Source organism: Anastrepha obliqua, chromosome 3 (genome assembly GCF_027943255.1).
Source record: "Anastrepha obliqua isolate idAnaObli1 chromosome 3, idAnaObli1_1.0, whole genome shotgun sequence".
NCBI lineage: Eukaryota > Metazoa > Arthropoda > Insecta > Diptera > Tephritidae > Anastrepha > Anastrepha obliqua.
The window spans coordinates 89,915,856-89,938,634 of record NC_072894.1 but is presented as its reverse complement, the minus strand read 5'-3'; the positions used below and the strand labels follow the sequence as shown (position 1 = coordinate 89,938,634).

The 22,779-nt window shown below is 36.7% G+C and overlaps 1 protein-coding gene across 3 annotated transcripts in view; it reads right to left on the bottom strand.

Moving 5' to 3' along the window:
* The window catches only part of LOC129241640 (RNA-binding protein Musashi homolog Rbp6), a 373,873-nt gene that overhangs the window by 64,008 nt on the left and 287,086 nt on the right, over nt 1-22,779 (bottom strand). For all 3 annotated transcript variants that reach the window (XR_008582150.1, XM_054878077.1, XM_054878078.1), the window contains one exon: nt 10,781-10,829. Coding sequence is in view for 2 of the 3 variants with exons in the window: in XM_054878077.1 (XP_054734052.1) it covers nt 10,781-10,829 (49 nt within the window). In the remaining variant the exon portion in view is untranslated. The remainder of the gene's footprint in view (nt 1-10,780; nt 10,830-22,779) is intronic.

The window sequence follows — 22,779 nt, the reverse complement described above, 5'->3', positions numbered from 1 at the left end:
CCTATTCTACTACATAAAAGTCTAATGCGAAATATGAAAAAGTAAAAAAAAAACATTAATATTTGACACATCCTGACATTAGATATCATAGCACTGTGTTTCTGTGAACTGAAGTTTCACCTACTATATTTATTCATTTACCAACCTTCACAGTCCGTGTTTGCAACACCTGCTAGGCAGTAACCGCCTTGAAGGACTCAATACAATGGTAACTCATTGAAGTGATTTACTCTTTGCAGAGCGCCGGTCACAAAGACATTGTGGTACCGCCCCCATCGAAGAGTATTTTTTGTTACATATTCCCATATATCGATATATGTATGTAAGTAGATAAACACTACCGCATCACCTTATATGCATTTCTTTCTATAATTGCATTCCATCGATCCGAATGTGTCAGTATGGCATGGCATACAAGGTGGAAGGCGTAGTTAGCAAGCGAATGGAAAATTTGAAATAAACTTGAAAAGTTTAAAAACGCAAAAAAGGGAAAAAGGGAAAAGAGTATAAATTGATGGGGTATGGGAAGATATACGAAAGAACCGATTTAACTTAAGTATTCCATTCATAAATCATGAGCTTATGCCCCAAGAACTCCTAGCGATTCATTGACTCCCCACAACCCTATACCTTGCTCCTACATACTCCCAGTAACGGACATTCATTCATTCAACGTTTTAGCGACACATAAATGCAATGAAACAATGACAATAATAACAACAACATGGTCGGAAAAAAGTTAGCTATAGAGGGCAGTAAATATTAAATTGAACCGGAGATGGCCGCGTTGTGCGAAAAAGAATAATTCAGCGGAAGAATAGTAAGGGGAGGTAGGTGAAGCAATGAAATTGTAAGCCATTCGTTTCCTGTTTGTCCCTACTGTGTAATAACAGCGCGCTGGTGAGTAGCAAACGAGTATAGACTGGCACCTCGGCCTCAGGATGTGCTGTGGTGTCAAGGACACTTTATATTAAAATTTAAAATTTTGTTTTCCGCTACAATGAATCCCACTGAACTGCGTCGCGGCGATTGCAACGAAAGACATTTATGAGTTGCCAGCTGAATATTTGCAAAGGTAGGCATGCTTTTGCTGCTGCTCCAAAATACTGCAGAGGTTTATATAGAATGTATGTTTGTATATGAATATATTCTTACATTTATACAAGTTCATAAACATTCATATGTATGTCCTGCGGGAATTTTTGCACATGTGCAAAACTGTTGGCAATAACTGCAAACATTCGCAGCAGTGAGCTATCGCATTGAAATGTTGTTGACAAAAATTTTCACACGCGCAACAGTAACAGCAATAAAGGTAACAAAAACGGCTACATACGAGTATACTCGTATGTGATAAAAGGAAGAAGTTCTGTGTTCAAATTCTCCGGTGCTGTGGGCTTGTCTGGGCTGCAGGCTTGCTGACGGTTTGGTAGTGTTTGCCAGAGCCAATTCAATTTATTCTGTTAAAATTTCAGTCGTTTTCTATATACTTCTCCTCTGCATGTATGTGTGTACTAGGAATGGATTCATTTAGTGGCGCAAAAAGAAAGCAAAATACAAAGGGAAACTGAAAATCCGAACTTTTAAATGATTAAATTTTTAACTTTGATTGAAAATAGAAGTTAACAAAAGTATTATGTTTAAATTCAAAATATTTTTAAAGGCAGCATAAAATGAGAAGCTATTGTACATATACATTATAAACAAAGAACAATGCAGAAAAGCTATTCAACAAATATTTAGAAAAATAATCATTAAAGAAATGCACTAAAGTGTCCACCCCTTAGGAAAAACCCAGGAGAACTGAAAAAATCCATTAAACAGGAAACTAAAAATGTATCTTTGAGGTAAATAGTTTTTTTTTTTTCGTTTTGAATCTTATCGAAAATTTTAGGTTGGTGGGCGAAATGGGTGAAATACCAGTTTGGCACTCCTCAAGTAGTTCTAAAGCGGTGTTTTGGTACCATTATGAGACCTCCAACGAGCAGATATCTACAGCCAGCCAGAGCTGTTGATGTAATGTAGAAGATTGATGGGATTTAGGTTGGAGCACTGTTCCAGGCTATCGAGGAAATGAACGCCCCGTGACATTAATCGACTTGCTGCCAAACATTTACAGAGAAATAGTTTAACAGTCTCCTTCTCTAAAAGGTCCCCACAGCTTCTGCAGTGGGTATTTAATGGTAAACATTTTTTTTCTGCGTGCCCACTAACCGAGCTTCCCTACGAGTTTGGATATTGAATGGTGACGAGTCTCCAGAACTATCAGCGTCCTGCGACTATTGTACCAGGACCAAATAATTTTCGAAATAGCACACGAAGAAATGTGGCTCCATCTCTCCATCGCTTTCCTGAGGAATAAGTTGTGCCAATCCGCTTTAACAAAAGTCAAGAGTATGCCGATAACTTGGTAGGAGATCTCCGATACCAAGTCAGTCGTCCGTTTCCTGCAAGCTCATCAACAATTTCATTTCCCTCTATGTTTCTATGTCCTGGATCCCAGATCAGAGAAATGTTGTGAGCCGTGATCACGTCTTGACTCTCTGAAAAAATGTTAATATCTCCCTCGCTCGCACGTTCCCTAAGCATTTTGCATGCCTGCAGGATCGCAAATATTGCTGTCTGAAAAACACTAGCAGCTTTTGGAGCCGTCAGTGAAGGTAAAGTTAGCAGCATCAGTACAGATTTTCCCCTCGTTTGAATTCTGCAGGGCAGCACTACATCCAGGGCAGCACTGGGACAAGTTCTACATGCTCCTGTGGTGCCAATACAAGCAGTCCTTTGCATTCTCCCCAGTTTAGTGATAATAGCCCTTCCGAAGAGCTTGCCACCAAACTAGGAATCCGTAATTTGTGGCTTCATCGAGACTTTTAAAGATGAGACAAATTTTTTTACACATCAACAACCGTGTTGCAGTTTTTGTAGCTTTACATATTCTGTTTGATCCTTAGTAAAGCTTTTTTCGAACGACAATTTCTCTTAGCCTTCAAAAAACTTTTCTTTGATTTCAGTACAGATTGCACATTTTTATTCTCCAAAGAAGTCATTCATGGATACTTTTTATTATATAGGAAATTGAGCATTTTATTATATAGGAAACTAGCAAACTGAGATATAAGTAGTTTGCTTCATTATATTTGTACTACGACTTACACACTTTCAGTTTCGGTTTCAGAGGACCTGTGAGTAAATTTCACTTTACCGTGTGATTCGGGCATTCAAGAGTTCGGGAAGATTCTTTTCAAATTTTCCGTCAGCAAGGTTTCCATTTTTATGAAAATGTTATCAAGTTATTGGAGTGGTGCCGTTCGGCATTTTTGAAATTATCGATTTTTAAATATAGGGCCCATCTATCGTTACGGATTTGAACTAGGTATTATTTGAAGAATGGTAACACTTAGCTGTCATCTGATTTGACAGAAAATTAGTTTTATTCTTCTGCTGAACGAAAATGGTTGTGTATACGCTCAAAGAACGCTGGGAAATATTACGACATTACTTTGAAAATCATGGTAATGCTGCAGAATGTGTACGAAAATTACGTACGGCAATGGGAAGAAGAAAAGCACCGAATGAATCGTATGTATGTGCGTTACTTTGCGAAAAAAGTAAGAGAAACTAGGTCTGATATCGTTTGGCCGCCTCGGAGCTGCGATTTGACGCCGTTGGATTATTATCTTTGGGTTGCCAACAAACCAGCAACAATTTATGCACTGAAGACCAATATACGCGATGTCATAGCTGAAATACAGCCGCATACAATCGGAAATGTGTTGAAAAATTGGACCGATCGTATGGGATGGTGCATGGCTAGCCGAGGCAGCCATATGAATGAAGTTGTGTTCCATCATTAACCGGAAGGATTGTACTTCAAAATAAAAAAAACAGTTTGGAAAAATATTGAGTAGTTTCTTTTTTATAGCATCTTTAATTCCGTAAAGTTATATGGCGGACCCTGTATTATTATAAGAAAATGCTAAAATATATGTGATTAACTTATTTCTTTGAAATCAAATATTGAAGTGATATTTTAATGTGACTTGTACAAATTTTTGCAAACTTTTACCAGACCTCTGCAATTTTGCTATCTTCTTTTTCTTCTCTGCTTTGAGCTGTCTGTTAGTCAGCCTGCAAGTTCGTAGAGTTAATTTAAATGGATCTTTCCCTGAACGGATGTGAATTGAAAAAAAAAACGATTTCAGTCCGGGCAAGAAACAATAAAGTGATGATAATCTACAATACATTTTTTAACTTTCCCGGCGGAGAGAAACCGAACAGCGTCGGTTGGTTTACTGACTTTCGAGCACTTTGAACTTCCTATGTTTGTCGTTGCTTCAATCAGGTTGTGTATCAGCTTTTTAACAGTGAACTTAGGTCAGATTGGTTCAGGGATTGAGGAATTCAGGGTTCAAATTGAGGGATTAGTAACCCAATCGATCGACTAATATGAATGCAGTTGATCAGCGATTTGATTTTGAATTGTTATATACTTGCATTCAAATCGTCCACGTTTTTATTCTACGCTGGATCACTAGCACATGCCACGAAGAAACTTCTTGGCGGTATTGCTTGCGGTCGTTAAGTTCAAACGGTCGAGCCAGTCCACTGTCCAGTGGGAATGACGTTCATATATATAGAATGAAAAGATTATCCAGACCGTCTCTTTGCTGCTGGTATTGGAACGCTTCATCGTTGGGAATTGCGATAGCCATGCCCTTTTCTTTCGTAACATACTCAATGGACCTAACAGAATAAATAAGAGTACTCAACACTGCAAGATAATTGTTTAGGAAGGTACCGCCAAATGATGGCATAATTTTCCATTCTCCAGTGATGGTGTAACAAACATACTTTTATATATTGTAGAAAATAAAAGAAGATATGAACCATAACAATAATAACTCGGTGGATAATTTTTTTATACCAGCTTTTTACTGACCATTATGAACACAGCAAAATGCTACTTCTCCAATTTAGCAGAGTTGTTCTTATACGATGGCAGCATTTTGGCTGGTCGGAAATGGAAAATAGTCATTAATACATATAAACGAAGTTTTAAAAATAAAAACATATAAAATTATTGGTATTTTATTTATTTAAGCGAGAGAACTGCTTTAAATTAGTATACGAGAGGTCATTGAATAATATAATATAGGTCTGCAGGAAAGGTGCAGGACCCACGTTAACTTTTGATCTCTCCTGTTTAGGATATGCGTACTTGAAACTTAGTTGCTCAAATACAAATTAAAGCTCGAACTGGAACAAGCATTGGGGGCAAAAAACACGCAATGTAAATAAAACCGTAGTAATTGTCAACGAATGGGTTGGCCGCCGTAGTCAAATGGGTTGGTGTGTTACTACCATTCAGAATTCCGAGAACGTGGGTTCGAATTTCCATGAAGCACCGAAATGAAGAAAACGTTTTTTCTAATAGCGGTCGTCCATCGGCAGGCAATGGCAAACCTCCGAGTGTATTTCCACCATTAAAAAGCCCTTCAGAGTCGGCTTAAAACTATATGGTAGGTGCCTAAATTTGTGGAACAACATCAAGACACTCGCCACAATAGGAGGAGGATCTCGGCCTTACACTCATTTTGGGTGTTTGTATTGTATGTATATTATTATGTATATATCTAATTGTCCACTATTGAACATCAAGGAATATTTCTCACAAATTTAAATAATGCTTTTGTTTTGGATATGCAAATGTCAGTGCATTTAATTAGGCAACAGGATTAGGCAGTAATTGCGTGGTATTGGTTGGCGAAGATAAGAATTAGGAACACAAATTACAATCTGTGAAAGCGAAGACTTTTAAAACATCAGAAATGTTGATTTGTAATTAGTTCCTACAAATAGTAGTTATTCTGTTTACTTGTATCGGTCAGATGGTTGTGAAACGTTATCTGTCAATGAAAATAATCCAAACGCCAATGCTGCGGATAAGTTTTGCACGGATTTTCGCATTGAATATCCAGTTTCATACGGTTTGACTCGTACGTTTTAAAGTTTGTTTCCTCACTACTCGATTGATGAATTCCTGTATGTGTGCGTGCAGGCAACATTAAATAAAATTTAACTACAACATAGAAAACTTACTTGAATAGTGTAACAAATAATTGCTCGAATAAGTATCTGGTGGGTTTCGAGCATTTTGTATGCGTGAGCTGAAAATGTGTTATGTTAAACAATGAAAAATATATTACTTTCCACCTTTAAAATATATTACTTTCTACCTTAAACAAATTAAACGAGAGTTTTTCAGAAAAAAAGGTGCTTTGCCGAAGCGGAGCCAGTAAGTTCAGTTGAGTAAAGCCAGATTAAGGTGGAACTAGAGTCTCACTGCTACAGCATTGCAAGTAGGCGATGGAACGTACTAACAACCTGTGTCATGTCCTCTTGACCATAACAAATATGGACGCGACATCGCGAGACTAACCGCGGTTCTCACAGGACACTGATGGGAACGGGAGCACGCGGCTATTTTAAACATACAACCTAACAATACATGTCGCTGTTCACTACCTTAACTATTTTGGGGCTTATCAAGGGCAAGTTTATGAGTTTGGCAAACCATTTCTTACCAGCATTGGAGGACTTTCAGGCTTGGAATTAGGTATGTTTTCTGATGCAAGACACAATGAAGTGGCTATAGGAAATAGTACTCTTGGAGACACAGCTACGAAAATTGCAAAATACGTTACTTAAGTGACACCGAGTATGGGAAACATAGACCCTCAATCAACAGCAACAACTGCCACTGACCTTATTCAAAACAGGACATTTTTTAATAAATATTCAAATCATAAAAGAAAATAAGCTTTAATGTAATGGATTCAGATTTTTTGTCGTATGAATTTTTTTTACTTAACGATATTAACTTATTGATATGCCAAACACTTGTAATACGTTTTAGATATATTGGTGAAAGATGAAAGCAAAGCAAGTTCTGAAAGAGTGGAAGGCAGACAGAGAGGTATGGTTTGACTTTATGCTGACGAGGTTGACAGGCCGGCTAAGAGAAAAATGCAAATGTTTGCTTCCTCTGAAGCAGAATAGCTGTAGCAACGGTTCACTCTGGTTATCTACGAAACTACTTAGTCTCGATATGCTGCAGTAATCGGGCAATGCAGAAGAGAGGCTCAGTCGCGGTTTTTACAACAAGGCACTATTTTCTTCACTGTGCAAACGAGATCTCCATTTTCAGCCAGCTTAAATGAATGGATAAGTTGAGACGCATTTGACACTCTTTGACACTGTCAATAAACAAAATTGCCATTTTGGCTGCGCCACTGTTTTCGTAAAAACCATCGTTGGACCATTTCTCTTCGGAGCTAGCGCGACAGTGAACGGTGATCGTTACGAGACGATTTTAGCATATCTTGTATTAGGGCGACTGTGTGAAAACGGTATGGAAAACGTCTGATTCCAACTACCCCTCTCTTGCAACACTTCAGGCACAACAAAGTATTATATTTTTTTCGTAAAGGCTAGTACTAGCTTCATAGCTGTGGAACTTGATGGCTTCGGAGTATTCGAACTCAAGCACTTCACTCGCAAACGAACTGTCAGTTTTCGCCCAATTTTAAACGAAATGTGCATTTTAAATATGTGCGAGGAAATATTCCTGCCATTCATGCCATGGACTGATTACTACCTTGCCGTGAGATACATACCAAATTTCACATATATTTCACGGCAATGTAATTTGTATGGATTTTCACAGCCATTTCACTTGAAATGCGAACTTAGTGCTATGCTTAGGAAGGAAAAAAGAACTTTCTGAAAGGCCACTAAGATATCTAGATTTAGTTCTAATGGTCTGCGTCTTGTAGGGATTTTCAAATATACTAAAGCTTATGCCAACGGCATCTATTTAATCGATTTTTTAGTTTGGAAATTAGTTGCGATAAATTCTAAAAGCATAAGCTTAAAATAAAAATTATTTGAGTATTATTAAAGCTATCCGATAATTGTATTTACCTTTTTGAGTCTTATTAGTTGCACTTATATTTTGAATATTTCACATTGCCGATTTTGATATTAAGTATTAACTATAGGGATACCTGCCACAATTATTTACTCTTACATCGCAGGATGACAATAACTTACTACTCTTTTTGTTATAAAATAGCAATGACGTGAACTAAATATTCGCAATATTTTCTTGCTTATGAAATCCAGGTAGGTTTTTTTAAGTTTAAGTAAATAAAATGGATTTAAAAGAAATAGTTTTTACCAAAGTTAAGGACCCAAAGATGCGGACAATGATACATTGCCGACTATTCTTTAACTCAAACACTACTTTATCTACTTTTCTTTTTTTTCATCCGAACAGTTTAAACAAAAGTGCCACTTCCTTAGTGCAACAGAAGCAAATACTACATTAGCAGTTTGTGGTTGGGAAAGAAAAAAATGAAACAGGAAACAGTGTTGAAAAGTGCAGTTGCTTCAGCCGGCGGCTTAAAACACACGTGCCATACATACTCGTATTAGTACATGCACACTGTTTACAAAAGCCAACACAGCCATCATTAAAATAGCCGGAGAAGCGAAACGACCAGTACGGCCCAGCTGGCATACTCCCAAGTTGAGATTTGCAATTATTTACACGTGGTCTAAAAAATTTAACAAACTCAGCACCTGGTCGTGGTCACAAGCTCATCAGCGATATATGCATGGTGCGTTGAATAAAGGGAAGTGCAAATTAAAGTGGACTTAAAAAGGTAACAGAGCGTATGAAAAGTATATAGGCATTAAGAAAAGAAAAGGTGTTGGTAAAGGCTATACGTGTTCTCATATTCGTATAACAAACGCATAGCCAGGTGACGGCTTCGCTATGAATGAAGTTGGCCGTTGAATAAATTGCCTCATTCAGGCGGATACAAGCACATACGTACATACATACATGTGTACATAGGTGAAATTATAAATAACTAATCCATTTATAAGAACAAGGGCTGGCTATCAGGACCTTTGGACCACAATATTAAAACCAAAGAAAACAAATTTAAACATATTTAGTAGTATGTCCAGTTGTATGCCTTTGATGTTACACAATTTAAGAAATTTGATGATGCCATTGATATTAGCAGATTTTAGAAGATCAGATGGTTTCCTATTCACCAATGTTGTAAACCTTGATAAATCTAGGGCAGGGCATTCCGTATATATCAGGGACTGTATATAAATATAATTTATTTAGAAAGAGTATTTCTCTGGGATGATGAAATCTTTAAGGCTTTCGTGATAGGTTTTAACATTTTTACATTCTTAATGATTAATATGCTAAATACAGGATGGACCATCTATCGTTTGACTTCCACGGCTGACCTTGCAGTAGCGTCATACCGATGCCTTTGTTCGATTGATTGATACACAAATTGCACGGAAGGTAATTCTCTTCTATCGAATTTTCAACGTTTTTTGCAGTTTTGGAAGTCAAGTAAATTTTCAATACTTCCTAACGTTGTGCCAGGGCACATCTTATTTCATTTAATCTGAGCTATTAATTGGACAATTGCCATTCGATTATTTATGAGCGTAATTTCACATGATCTTCAATGCTTGCATCTAATTTAGTTTGATTCTTAGTGGAAATCAAACTTGCCGATAGGCTCATAAAAAATAATAATAAAAGCCTATATGACGAATGAATTGTTTCGCTAAATTGGTTTTAAATTAATTTCAAAAATTAATAATTTTGTAACTTAACTTTTCCGCCAATTTTTTTCCACTTGCAAAGACCATCCAAATTATAAAAGAGCTGCAAAAGCCAAAGGAGGCGTAATCAGGAAAACTCAAGGCATCTTAACAAAGAGAAGAGTGTTTTCAATCAATATATACATATATAAATGTCGAATGATAGCAATTCTTAACGAATTATATTTGTACAGTTTTACGAAGGTCTAAACCATAGCTGGCCGCCGTGGCCGAATGAGTTGGTGCGTGACTACCTTTCGGAATTCAGAGAGAGAACGTCGGTTCGAATCTCGGTGAAAGATCAAAATTAAGAAAAAGTTTTTATCTAATAGCGGAAGGCAATGGCAATCGGCAGGCAATGGTAAACCTCCGAGTGCATTTCTGCCATGAAAAAGCTACTCATAAAAAATATCTGCCGTTCGGAAGGAAAGAATTATACAGGTGGAATAAATTTTTTTCTAAAATTTGCTCTCCGCTCTCAAAATTTTTATCTACATTCTCGTTACTAAGTAATTAGCAATCATGCACTCTATTGAGTGCCCTGTTCTTTTAGAAAAAATTGCTCATAATATTCCTTCTAGAATTCGTTGCCATTCGGAATTCTTTAAAATTTAGAAAATCTAAGAGGCCCGCACTTCCAATAGGTAGTGTCAAATCTTTTGTTCTGCTCTTATTATCAATTTATTATTTATTTAAGTCTATGATTACATGAACCTTACAGACTAGATACATACTTGTAAAGTATAAAGAACGGTTACACTTTTTGACTATTAAAAGGGCAACCACTTGAATTTTTGTAATAAATATGTGATAAAAAATTGCTTTTGGGGATATTCCATTTCATTTTCATAGTTTTCATTTTCATAGTGCGTTCTGAACCCTCAATTTATAAATTTTTGACGACACTTCTTTCAAAACTATTAAAAGGAATCTCGAACTCAGTTTCTCTATATTCTTAGAAGGTGGCTAGCTCAATCAATAATTATTTGATATATAGAAGCAATCGAGAGACATTGTTTAAACTTTCATTATAACCAATGAAAAAAAAGCCAATATGCTCTTGGCCCTGCTCACTTACCTCTGTGGCGATTGGTCTGCTTATCAAACATCAGCATAGCGTCTTCAATCTGAAATTAAAATAAAAAAGTTCGGTATGAAAACTAACCCATTAGTCATAATGAAAATCAATTCAGCTACTCTCTACATATACATATATAATTCTCTAAGAAAAAGCAAACGTTATTGGGAACTTGGGAGGACATTGAATGCCAAGGAGAAAGCGTTAAGAACTTCGACCGGAAAAATGCGAATTGCCATTAGCGGTGTTCATTCTCGTGAAGAGGAGTTTCATTAAGTTTTGTCACTTTTCAGTAAACTATTATGTCTCAATTAAAATAAAATAAATGCTGCCTGTGCTGCTGAGCTACTGTGCCGCTGATCGTCATAATGATTACCCGTGCGATTTCGTTTATGTGCATTTGTATGTACGAATATCACATTGTAGGAGTAAAGTAGTTGGGCGGTTGTGTCGAACTTAGTTGAGTGGTTGGCTGTGAACATAGGAGGTATGTATGCATGCCCTTCCACTTCATTTGTAACATTTAGCGTGTTGGGTAGCTGATTAAGCGGCAGCAGACAATTACTACGATAAGTGTGAGAGCAAGGGTGGGTCTTTTGGTGCAGATTGAAGGCGTTGAGTGGCTACACAACTCGTTAGCAAATACAAATTTAAACTGAACTGAAACTCAGTTCAAAATATATGTACGTGTGTATGAATGACTGGGCAAAAACTCTGACTATGACCATAAGCATGAGACTACTGAGGACCGCGATAGTGGCAGCTTTGATATTTTTCTACATGGCATACATTTTGCTGGTAAAGCTCGGTTGGTGTTGTTTTATTATATGAGCACGCCTCATGTTCGTTGTCAACAAGTTCTGCAGCTGCAAAAACTTTTCCCATTATCCCAAATAACCGATAATACCCAGCTTGGTTGGCAGCAGCAACAACAACAACTACTGGCGTAAAGTAAGACATTGGCTATAGCTTCGGCCTCGAGCCGCGCCCGTTGGTCATTTCAACTCAATTCAAAAGCTCAGCAGCGATGTTGTCAGTTGTCTTTTCCTCTTTAATTAGTGAAGCTCTCTCTTCCATTTCATCCATTTTTCGTTTAAAAAGTGGCTTACCAGAATCTACAAACACTTTATAACTCGATGTATGTAATGCATAGAAACCCAGCAGCAAAGCTAATGTGTTCGCAATTAAGTATGAAAAATAATGGAAAGAGTGGAATTGGATTGCAATTCACGTACTTCACAGAGTTAAACATAATTTCAATTAAACATTACCCGTTGTGAACAAACTTTTACAAGGTTCCAAATTTTAAGAACATAAAAATTATTATTGTATGAATTATGGCCATTAAGTGTTGGAATAACTTTCTATAAGAGGTTAGAACTGAGGATCTGCGTTTCCCATATACTTTTCCTATAAATCTTTAACAGCAATTGCTTGTGCTATAGTAATTTTTTCAGGCAGTTGGTAGTACAGGCATTGGAAAACTTAGTCATGGAGCGATACTCAATAGGAGAGGGCGTTAAAGTAATTCAACAAGAAGTGTATTTTCTACATTGCGTGATTTTTTCGATCAAAACAAATGACCATCTCAGTCAAGAAACAGCCGTTTGATGCACAGATTCGAAGAAACTGGAGTTCTGAAAATTAGCATGTCATTCAAAAAAAAAACTTACGCAATCACAGCGAGTTATTGTCAGTATTGTCAGCTTAAAACTGGCAAAATCATCGGACCGGAATTCTTCGAATGTGGTGTCGGTAACGCTGTTACGGTGCTTGTGATCCTGACATGATAACTAACTTTTTATGGCCTTAATTATAGTATATTTATTATTTATTATTTTTTATTTCTCTGCTTTATATTATATTATATTATTGGTTTGGAAAATACGTGGCTTCAACAGGATTATGCCACTTGGTACTCAGTGCATGAAACGATGGTGAGCAAAGTTATCAGGACGCTTCAAGAAGCAACAAGGTCGAGTCGCCGTCGTGATCTTACGATTTGTCAATAGCGGATTTTTTCCCAGGATCTACGAGAAAATTGTGGTCTTATACTAATAAGCCCGAGATGATTCCAAAGTTGAAGAACGAAATCATTCGCGTTATATATTATACACAGCCTGAAGTCATGTAAAATGCGGTTTTATTGAATCACCCTGCTTTTCTAATTTCCGTTTTAACTTTTTTTAAATGAAGTATAGGTTATCAGTTTTTTGATATATATGAAGGGAAATTAAAAGAAAACATTAAATATTTTTAATTTTTAAACGTTTTATTTCAAATTTACAAAAAGTTTATTTTTCCCGTGGGAATTCAATGGTAATTTTCAAAGCATTGGCGAAATGGGTAAATAGTTGCTTCATTTGTTTTGCCCAATTAACAAATTTAGGGGATAGTATCAAGAAAAAATGTTTGTTTTTGCCATCCTAATCTGTTTGTGTTCCAAAATGGTTTGAAGTATATGCGTTTTCAGATGTGAGCACAGGCAATTTCACTTAACTTAGTGATCGTACGTATTTGGAATTTTTGTAGCCGTGTTATGTCCATCAGATAATTTTTTTTTGCAAATCACGTAATTTGCACATACAAATATATATATTATATGAACCAAAAATATCAGTATGTTTTGTGGTTAAAAAAACTATAAAAAGCTGTGAGACAAGTACTTTTCTAATTCTAACTCTTTACTCAAATTAACTCTTTAAATCTACTCTTCAATTCTGATTCTAACTCTTTAAAATCTGAACATAACACTCCTTGTACCCTAAAAATAGCAAATTACCATGCAGCTTTAGACGAGATCAAAATTACAAAAGGTGAACCCATTAACGCGGAAATACAGATTTGTTTGACAAAAAAATGTGGTGATGGTTCAAAAAAAAACTGGTCCTGAGAACCCTTTCAAGGTAAATTTTAATCTTTTCAGCTAGTTCTGCTAGACCTGTTACTGAAAGGGGTTGGCGTACCAGTCAGAATTTTAAAATATAAACGAAAACTCAATGAAACAATTGACGAAATATTTTCTTTTAATTTTTTCCAATTTTGCAATTCGTTTATATAACATACATTTTTAACTTTACTTATATGACAAAATTCTGTTTAAATTAAATGAAATTTATATGAACTAAATGCGAATTGTAAAAAAAGTGTTATAAAGGGTCATCCACTCATTATGTTGATGTCAATATATGTTGATGTGAACTAAAAGTATGAACAAGACGTGAGGGTGCTTAACTTTTCTAATAATTATTGTGTATTGTACTTTGACAGTCACCGTAGTCAACTGCTGTAGTTTGATAACAATTGAGAAACGGATATTGCCCCAAATTCTACTGTTGGGTTGGTATGGTGGCTAATGTGAGTGTTTTGTCGCTCAACGTTGATGGCATCTCAATTCGTCAACGTGACGCTGGTAATGTGCACTTAAGAGCGTTGGAAAAGTTTTCGTAATTGCATGAAAATTGATTAGTGAATTAATCATATTGACGATGAGAATTTTTTGCACAGCAAACAGTGAAATTCACTCAAAAACTTGCTGCACGTAACTGCTATGTAGAAATGAAATGAATAGCAGTTTGATATGGTTGGTTAACGGTTGGTGAGATGGATGACAAATTGACATTGTGACGATAATGAAAGAGCTCCCCTTCGAGTGAGTTAACATCTAGTTAGGTAAACAAACGAATTGCATGTATGAGTGCTTGCGCGTGCACTATGAGTATATTGAATAGCTTAATATGTGCCACTAGAAATTATAGAAAGTGCACAATCGTATAATTATTATACATGGATGTGTTTCTAGATACTTCTTAGTGTAAATATTAATATCGCTCAGACGAGAGATTATGACGAACTAATTAATGTACTACCAGAGACCAAGCTAAGGCTGTCATTAACATGGAAGAGACCCGTGAAAAGTAAATATGGAAACAAAAGTGTTGAACGTCTACCTACAGCACTTTTCATTTGTGATCGTGGGTATCAAGTCCCCGATATATTTAAAAAAATCAAATTGGATGCCTATCATCTATATACTGCTATGCTACATGAAAGCGGCGGAGAACCCACTGCCTAAGTTCTGTTTTGATACCAGTGTACCAGATACCATATAACAGATTATATACTTTTTCGCGCTTAACTCCCATTCCGTAATTAAAAGGCGAGATGATCCATACAAAATTCCTCCCCCGGAATCTGAGATTGTAAAATAGTCTTAGATTATATTTTTCCGTACGACCCTGTGTTGCCTGCGTTATCCACAGTTATTATTATGGATGTAAGGAGAAACGTCAAAGACTAAATAAAATCGACACCGGCAAAGAAATGAGGTTCGTAGAAATAGCTCTAATAAAATTTTTGTTAGATATTATTAATTATGCATTCGAAAAAAGCGTGTGTGAAAAGACGCTTTGGCCTGTTATGCTTATTATAAAATGTAATATCGAATTTCTCATGCCATAATTTTCTGCAACCTCAGTAGACGTCGTTTACGGATTTCCTCCGGCTGTCTATTACTAGCAGCAAAATTAACTATTGCTTCTCTTTGCCTTTTCTTCTTATCGTTAATAATAATTAAGCAAACTACAAGCAATGAAATATGCCACCAAACCAATTTCTATTAAGAAAAACCTTTCAAAACAGTGTTGACAGCTGATTGTCAACGTTGCAGCTAAACTGCCACATGCGAACGGGTAGATTAATTTTTATGGATTCATTGCTAATCACTGCATTTGTTAACGTACTTCTACATGTTATATTATATTGTGAGGGACCTATATCATCTCCTTTCCATCTAAAGTATACAGCTTCTACAGAAATTACAGGCTAAACTTAACTCTCTGGCACGAGTGCCGACAGCCCAACGGACAGTAACAACTGTAAAGCTATCTATGACCTGATGACTGAAGAATGTGCTACAGTGAATTTTCATGTTTATACGTTTTATACATTTATACAGTGATTGCAGGACTGTCAGCATATTGCTTAGCTAAGTCATAGCAAGACTCTTTCCATAGTGTTTTAATGCCCAGGAACCTAAAATATGTCTGTTTCTTGAAAACTGGCAAGATGACTATCAGTACACTTTTCATATGAATGAATGTGAAGTTTGATTTCAATCTTGCAATTCATTCTTCGTTTACAAACCAATTCGTATCGACGTGTCACGGTATTTTCTACAATGGAAAAAATCAGCTATTGTGCAGTGTTTGAATTTCTATTTTTGGAAGGCTTAAAAGCAAAGTAAATTTATGAACAAATATTGAAAGTGTATAAGGACGTTCGCCATCAATTAGTACATAAGAATGATGGGTTGATGAATTTAAATGCGGTTGTACAAGCCCTGAATACGATACGCGTTACGAAATAGCAACAGCAGCAACACATCGAAAAAAATACAGGATATTGAATTGGAAAATCGTCGAGTGACTAAAAGAGATTTAGTAGAAGCCCTAAGCAGCTCATTGGGTAGTGTACGCAATATTTTGACTGAAGTATTGGGTTTCAGAAAGCGGTGTGCACAATGGGTACCGCAACCGCTAATAATGTCCACCCTGCGACAAAGATAAGAGCCCATCTAAAACTGCGAGAGTAGAAACGCCAAAAGACGAGAACTGAGTGAAAGTCAAGTATAAGACGCAAAAGAGCAAAAACAAGAACAAGAAGAAGATGAGTCCCTCTCCGCGACCTAATGCCATAGTTATCACAAAAACTGGCAACATGTCATATAGCTACATATTGAGGGCGGTCAAAAAAAATGATGGTCCCCAGCAGCTTGGTGAAAAGGTGTTACGAATCAGAAAGACAGCGAAAGGAGAGATACTACTGCAGCTTACAAGAGCACAGACAGGGCGTGCCCGAGAATATAAAGAAGGGATTGCTAAGTTACTGGGAGATCAGGCGGAAAAGAAAAAAGCTAACACATGAGCTGTCACTAGAAATACGGGACCTAGACGAAATAACTACGAAGGATGATATACTCGATGCTATCCGCTCACATGATGTACTGCGGGGCTCCGTGCTGGCTCCTCTATTGTGGAATGTGCTTTACGACGGAGTCCTCCGCAACCCAATACCAAACGGAGCCCAATTAATTGGTTACGCGGATGATAATGCGTTGGCAATAGTGGCAAAAGAGCTTCAGCAAATTAAGGCTATATGTAGTGCAACAGTTTGTAAACTAAAAAACTGGCTTACATCATCAAACCTACAGCTTGCGGGCAAAAAAACTGAAGCAGTTCTGATCACAAGCAGAGAAAAATTGAAAACATTAGACTAAGCATGGACGGGCATAACATCAACAGTCAACCGTATTCGAAATACTTGGGAGTCATGATTGATGCACGTTTAAACTTCAAAGCGCTCATTGAAAAAGCTTGTGAGAAAGCAGCACGGGTTGATACGGCGCTATCTCGAATAATGGCTAACATAGGCGGGCCAAGTCAGAACAGAAGGCTACTACTGGCAAAAGTTACCCAATCCATCGTAATGTACCTTCTGCTCAAATATGAACGAGACGTTATCAATAAAACGGTCCGCGGATGACATATGGCAAAAATAAATTTTTTGTTTTTCGGTAGGACTGTTATAAGCTTACATGGCAAATTTCAGCGTGATATGTCACATAGTTTGTTTTCTGTGCTACTGTAAACAAGTCAAGCTCGAGTGTGTTCTTCGAATTCTCTTTTATGACTTCAATTGTCTCAAAATGTTTTCCACGGACCGGCAACTTGAGCTTGGGAAACAGGAAAAAGTCACATGGAGCCATATCAGGCGAATACGGTGCTTGCGGAACGATATTAACATTATTTTTGTTCAAATAATCGCAAACAAGACGTGATGTGTGAGCTGGTGCATTATCGTGATGCAAGAACCATGACTTGTTGTCCCACAATTCCTTCCTTTTAAGACGAATGTTCTCGCGCAAACGCTTTAAACCGTCTAAATAATATTCAGCGTTAACCGATCGGCCTTGCGGAAGGAACTCCGAGTGCACCACACCTTCGTAATCGAAAAAAACAGTCAGCATAACCGTAATTTTTGAGCAACTTTGGCGTGGTTTTTTGGGTTGATGTACGGCCCTCTTTGAACGATTTTTACCACTGGAAAACACGTGCACGCGATAGAGCAGAGTCCCCATAGGTTGTCTGCAACATTTTTAAGGCGTCTGAAGCCGAAATTTTGTTGGAGTAACAAAATTTCAAACAAATTCTTTGTTCAACTTGAATTTCCATTGTTAAATTCGAAGAACACACTCGAGCTTGACTTGTTTACAGTAGCACAGAAAACAAACTATGTGACATATCACGCTGAAATTTGCCATGTAAGCTTATAACAGTCCTACCAAAAAACAAAAAATTTATTTTTGCCATATGTCATCCGCGGACCGTTTTATTGATAACGTCTCGTTCATATTTGAGTAGAAGGTATGCTGCACCTGTGTGGGGACAAGCGTTAAAATACGAAACATACGGCAATATTACAAAATCTCTGTTTCGACTGAGCGCTATTAGAGTCGCAAGTGCTTTTCGCACTGTATCCCATGAAGATATCGGAGTAATTTCTGGCATAATGCCCCAGATATAATGGCTCTAGAAAGTAAGAGCATATATGACAAAAGTCAAAGCCTTGGCAGGTCGTTAATAGCTGAGGAGGGCAAAGAATCAGATACGATAGTCTATCTAAATGGCAAAGACGTTGGGATATAACAACCAAAGGGAGATGAACACATCGACTCATTAGAAATATGCAGGCATGGTTCGATAGAAAACACGGTAATGTCGACTTCTATATGAAGTTCCTGACAGGACATGGTTGTTTCAGAGAATATCTCCACAAGTATGGCCATGATGATGGAGTTATATGCTCAGTTTGTGCCAAGGCTAATGAAAATGCGAAGCATATTTTCTTTTACTCCCAAAGATATAGTAAAGAATGAGAGTTTTTGGAAAACCAAATAGCAGAACCAATAAAACCAGACAATGTTGTTCCACACATGCTACAATATAAAGAAGTATGGGATTGTATTAAAAAATTGTCAGCGTTCGTACTCTATGATTTGAGACAAATGGAGAGAAGGCGAAAAAGCGAAAGCATAGCACTAAATAGCTGAAATCCCGTAGTGTAATAGTCTACACTTTTCCTGTGCTGTAGTAACGACGGTTGTGCCGTAGGACCATTTTTTAGATTAATTTATTTGGATGTAGGTAAACTGACGATACTGGACATAGAAACTTATCTTTCTATGGTATGGACAGAGACATGGTGGTTGGGGGAGTACTGTTATGACAGGGGTGGCTCTCTCATGAAATTACCTAAACTGAGGGTGGTAACAAGTAGATGCTACTTCCCAGGTATTACATCAGGACAATAACGGACGTTGAGTTTAGTGCTCAAACCGCCTCCCGACGAAGACTTAATGGTTGTTCCGGGGGGATCGGTACTTTGACGGTAGGAGGTTTAGTTCGGGTTAAAGTCCCACACTGCCGAGGTTAGGCTTTTGATTGATGCTTCCTCCTCGTAAAAAAAAAAGACGCTAATAATGGAACAAAAATATATTCGAATGTGACTTTCTTAGCAACATTTAAAGCTTTTTCGGAAGGATGGATTTTGTGCGTCGATTCATCACTATGGATGAGACTTGGCTCTATTACCATGATTTTAAATCAAAACAAGAGGGTTCTTCGGCTCCAAACGAGTTCGTGTCCAGAAATTGGCCAAGAAGGTGCCATTTTACGGGATGCGCAAGACATTTTTTTTGTGGATTACTTGCAAAGAGGTAAAACAATTAATTCTGAATATTATTGTAACCTTTTACACCAGCTGAATGAAAAGCTTCGTGAAAAAATACCCAGTTTGCAAAAAAAAAAAGTAATTTTCATCAGAACAATGAGCATTTTGACAATAGCTAAAATCCTTGAATTAAATTTCGAATTGTTGAAGCATCTACCTTATTCACCAGAGTTGGCCCCTACCGACTTCCATCTATTTCCAAACCTGAAAAAATTCATGCGTGGAAAGCGTTTTTCATTATATGATAAGGTCATAACTGCTGTGGAAGCGTATTTTACAGTCCTTCCAGATTCTTACTTTTTTAATGGAATTAATAAATTGGAATATCGTTGGAACAAGTATATTGTTTTTCAGGAGACTAATAAAATAATGATAATAAAGTGTATTTCAAACTACAAATTTGTATTTTTCTTATCGAACCGCAAAACTTATTGAACAACCTAGTATGTGTCTTTTATTTTACCTTTCAGTTAATAACTCACTTATTATCGTCAATATATAATATAAATAAAATTGCTAAAGATAAAAACTTTTCCCCACGCATTTCAGCTTCGGATGTGCCCAAATACAATATAACTAACTTCTCAAGCGTCAGCTGCACCTGAGTGCTCGAATATTGTTACCTGTATTTTGTCAAAAATGATTTTTATTTTTAATTTTTCTTTTATATGCTTCGTTTTTCTTCTTCTGTGCTTGAGTTGACACCGGCTACTTTACTCTTGACTTCGCATGTCCTTGTGAATGTGTACACACATGTTTGAGTGAGATTAGATTATCTGCAATAGCAGTGAATTCACTCAACTGTGAACAAAATATGAAATTTCATTGTCGCCCGCCCCCAACCGTCTCCCCATATCGTTATATGTATGCATTTAAATTGACAGCAGTAGGACAAAAAGCAGCTGCAGCATCTGCTGCTGTCAAATCCAAGTTCTTTACTTTATGTCATTGTGTAGCCGCCAACTTCATTCATAAACGAAACATTTATTAAAAAATTGTGGTGGATAAAAACCCCGACAGACAAACAATCATACAGAGAATTTACAGCTTTTGACAGCAGTAGTGCTGAGGACATGCCTGAATGTAAGTATGAGTTTGCATGTATGGATGATGAAAAGTAAGATGTCGAAGAAACAGCTTGAAGAAGCAACTGCTGATGCTGTCATCGGTTTGATATTTAAAATTTCAACTCCGATGCATTGAAAAAAGCTTTAACTCATTCAGCATCAAGCTGGCAAATAATTATAATTATATTGCAAAAGGAAACCGTAAACTTTCATGTATTATCGTTATATATTTATTAGTATAGAGACTTCATATGAGTAAATAAAGGCTTTTATATAAAGATCTTTTAAATCTTGGCAAATATCATAAAATGAACTTTCTGAATTCTTATTATAATTTAAATTAGTTCCCCGACCCGCTTTTGTGTCCCGATAGACATCTTTCGCTTATTCTCGATCTAAAATTTTGTAATTTTGACAGTAGTAATTTGCAATAAATAATAATAATAATTTGTAATCTGCTGAATCTTTTCCAGACGCTCAACCTTTGTAACGCAATCGGAAACAATCTTTGCAAACCTGCATTCACTAATTAATATTTGAATGCTCTTCTTATCGCCTGATGATGTAAAAATTCAAAATGCAAGTTTATTACTCAAAAGTGATGTTATCGCCTTCAAAGTATTCCCCATCAACTTCAAAGCATTTACGCTAGTTTAATCCAGCTCCCAAAATATTTCTGGAACTCTATTTTGTTTGGATAACTCCTACCATCGTCATCGCAACTGCCTAGGCGTTGCCAGCAACATGCACTTCAGTATTTTCAAAGCGGAGCCTGAGTTCCACATTGCAGCATCATGGCCCCTTGCTGTTCGTCATTTTCATCAATGACATATAGACTTGTCTTACACAATCTGAAATTATTTGATATGCTCTTTTAAACAATTTCGAACTCCTCAGACTTGCATTATGATCCGGATATAGTCTTAGCCTAGTTAAGCATTTGTATTATTTACGTCGCTCGTAAGTTCCAAGCTGGAATATGCGTTTTTTATCTGGATACCCTATCACGAATGTCATATTGATCGGTTCGAGTGGGTTCAAAAAACGTTTGTAGGGTTTGCTTGTTAAATTTGATCATTCCAATTCCCTCATACAGAGATAGATGTGTCATAATTAGCTAAATATCACTTCAAAGCAAAAGAATTAGTCTTTCATCAACCTTTGTTTTTGACATTAATAAGGGGGTAATTGATTCACCAAATTTTATTTCCATTTAATTTTTGAACCGCATTTTCGAGTAGCTCAAGCTGCATATTGGCAATATTACTGTTTTCAGTGCTTTTGACTTATCGACATAAATCAGCAATTTCATATTATCCAACAGGTAAAATTCTCAAGAAGGGTGAGATCAGTACACGTTTAATTTCTCCTGTAATAAAACACAGAACAACAAAAATGCTGTAGACTGAAAGAATAATGTTCTCTCATTATTGACAGAAAATAGTCCCTAAGCATGTGCCGTTAAGAGACATCGTTCACAAAAATTATTTGAAAATTACAAATTTGCTTATTTACACTTCCATTTAAGTGAAAATGGGCTGCCCTATTCCCAAAGATAGTGCTGTCGTACGAAATCGCTCCAACATTGTATCACTGAAACTTTTACGCAAATTGTAATCGTTAGGCTTAAGCGCTCGCATGATTTGAATATTGAAAGGATGAAGTGTAAGATCCTTCCTCAATATATCATGCACTGTAGCTTTAGGAAGTCCCAGTGTATTCGATCTCTTGCGCATTGATTTACACATATTATCGCGCAAATTTATATCGACGACCGAAATTAACCACCGAGCTTTAATTCAAAATGTAATTCTGCCTATAAATAAAAGCATTAAGTATAGTGCTAGATTCGAGAGTGGAACGATGATATCTGAAATAGATTTATAATTCTTATTCCGTGCTACAGTCAAGTCGGTTTGTGCGGAAATTTGAAATCGATGTTTACAGTGTACATGCAACATCAGCAGATAGGAAAAGTATTTTCTAATAGCCTTCGGCTTTTGACAATCCACGTCAAATCTTTCATGAAATAGCTTGACATAAAGACCTCGCTATTTATAATATAATATCGCCCTGACTACCAAATCGGAGTGGAAGCTTGACGAAATATCGCTAATCACATCTAAATATGTTTGATTCAAT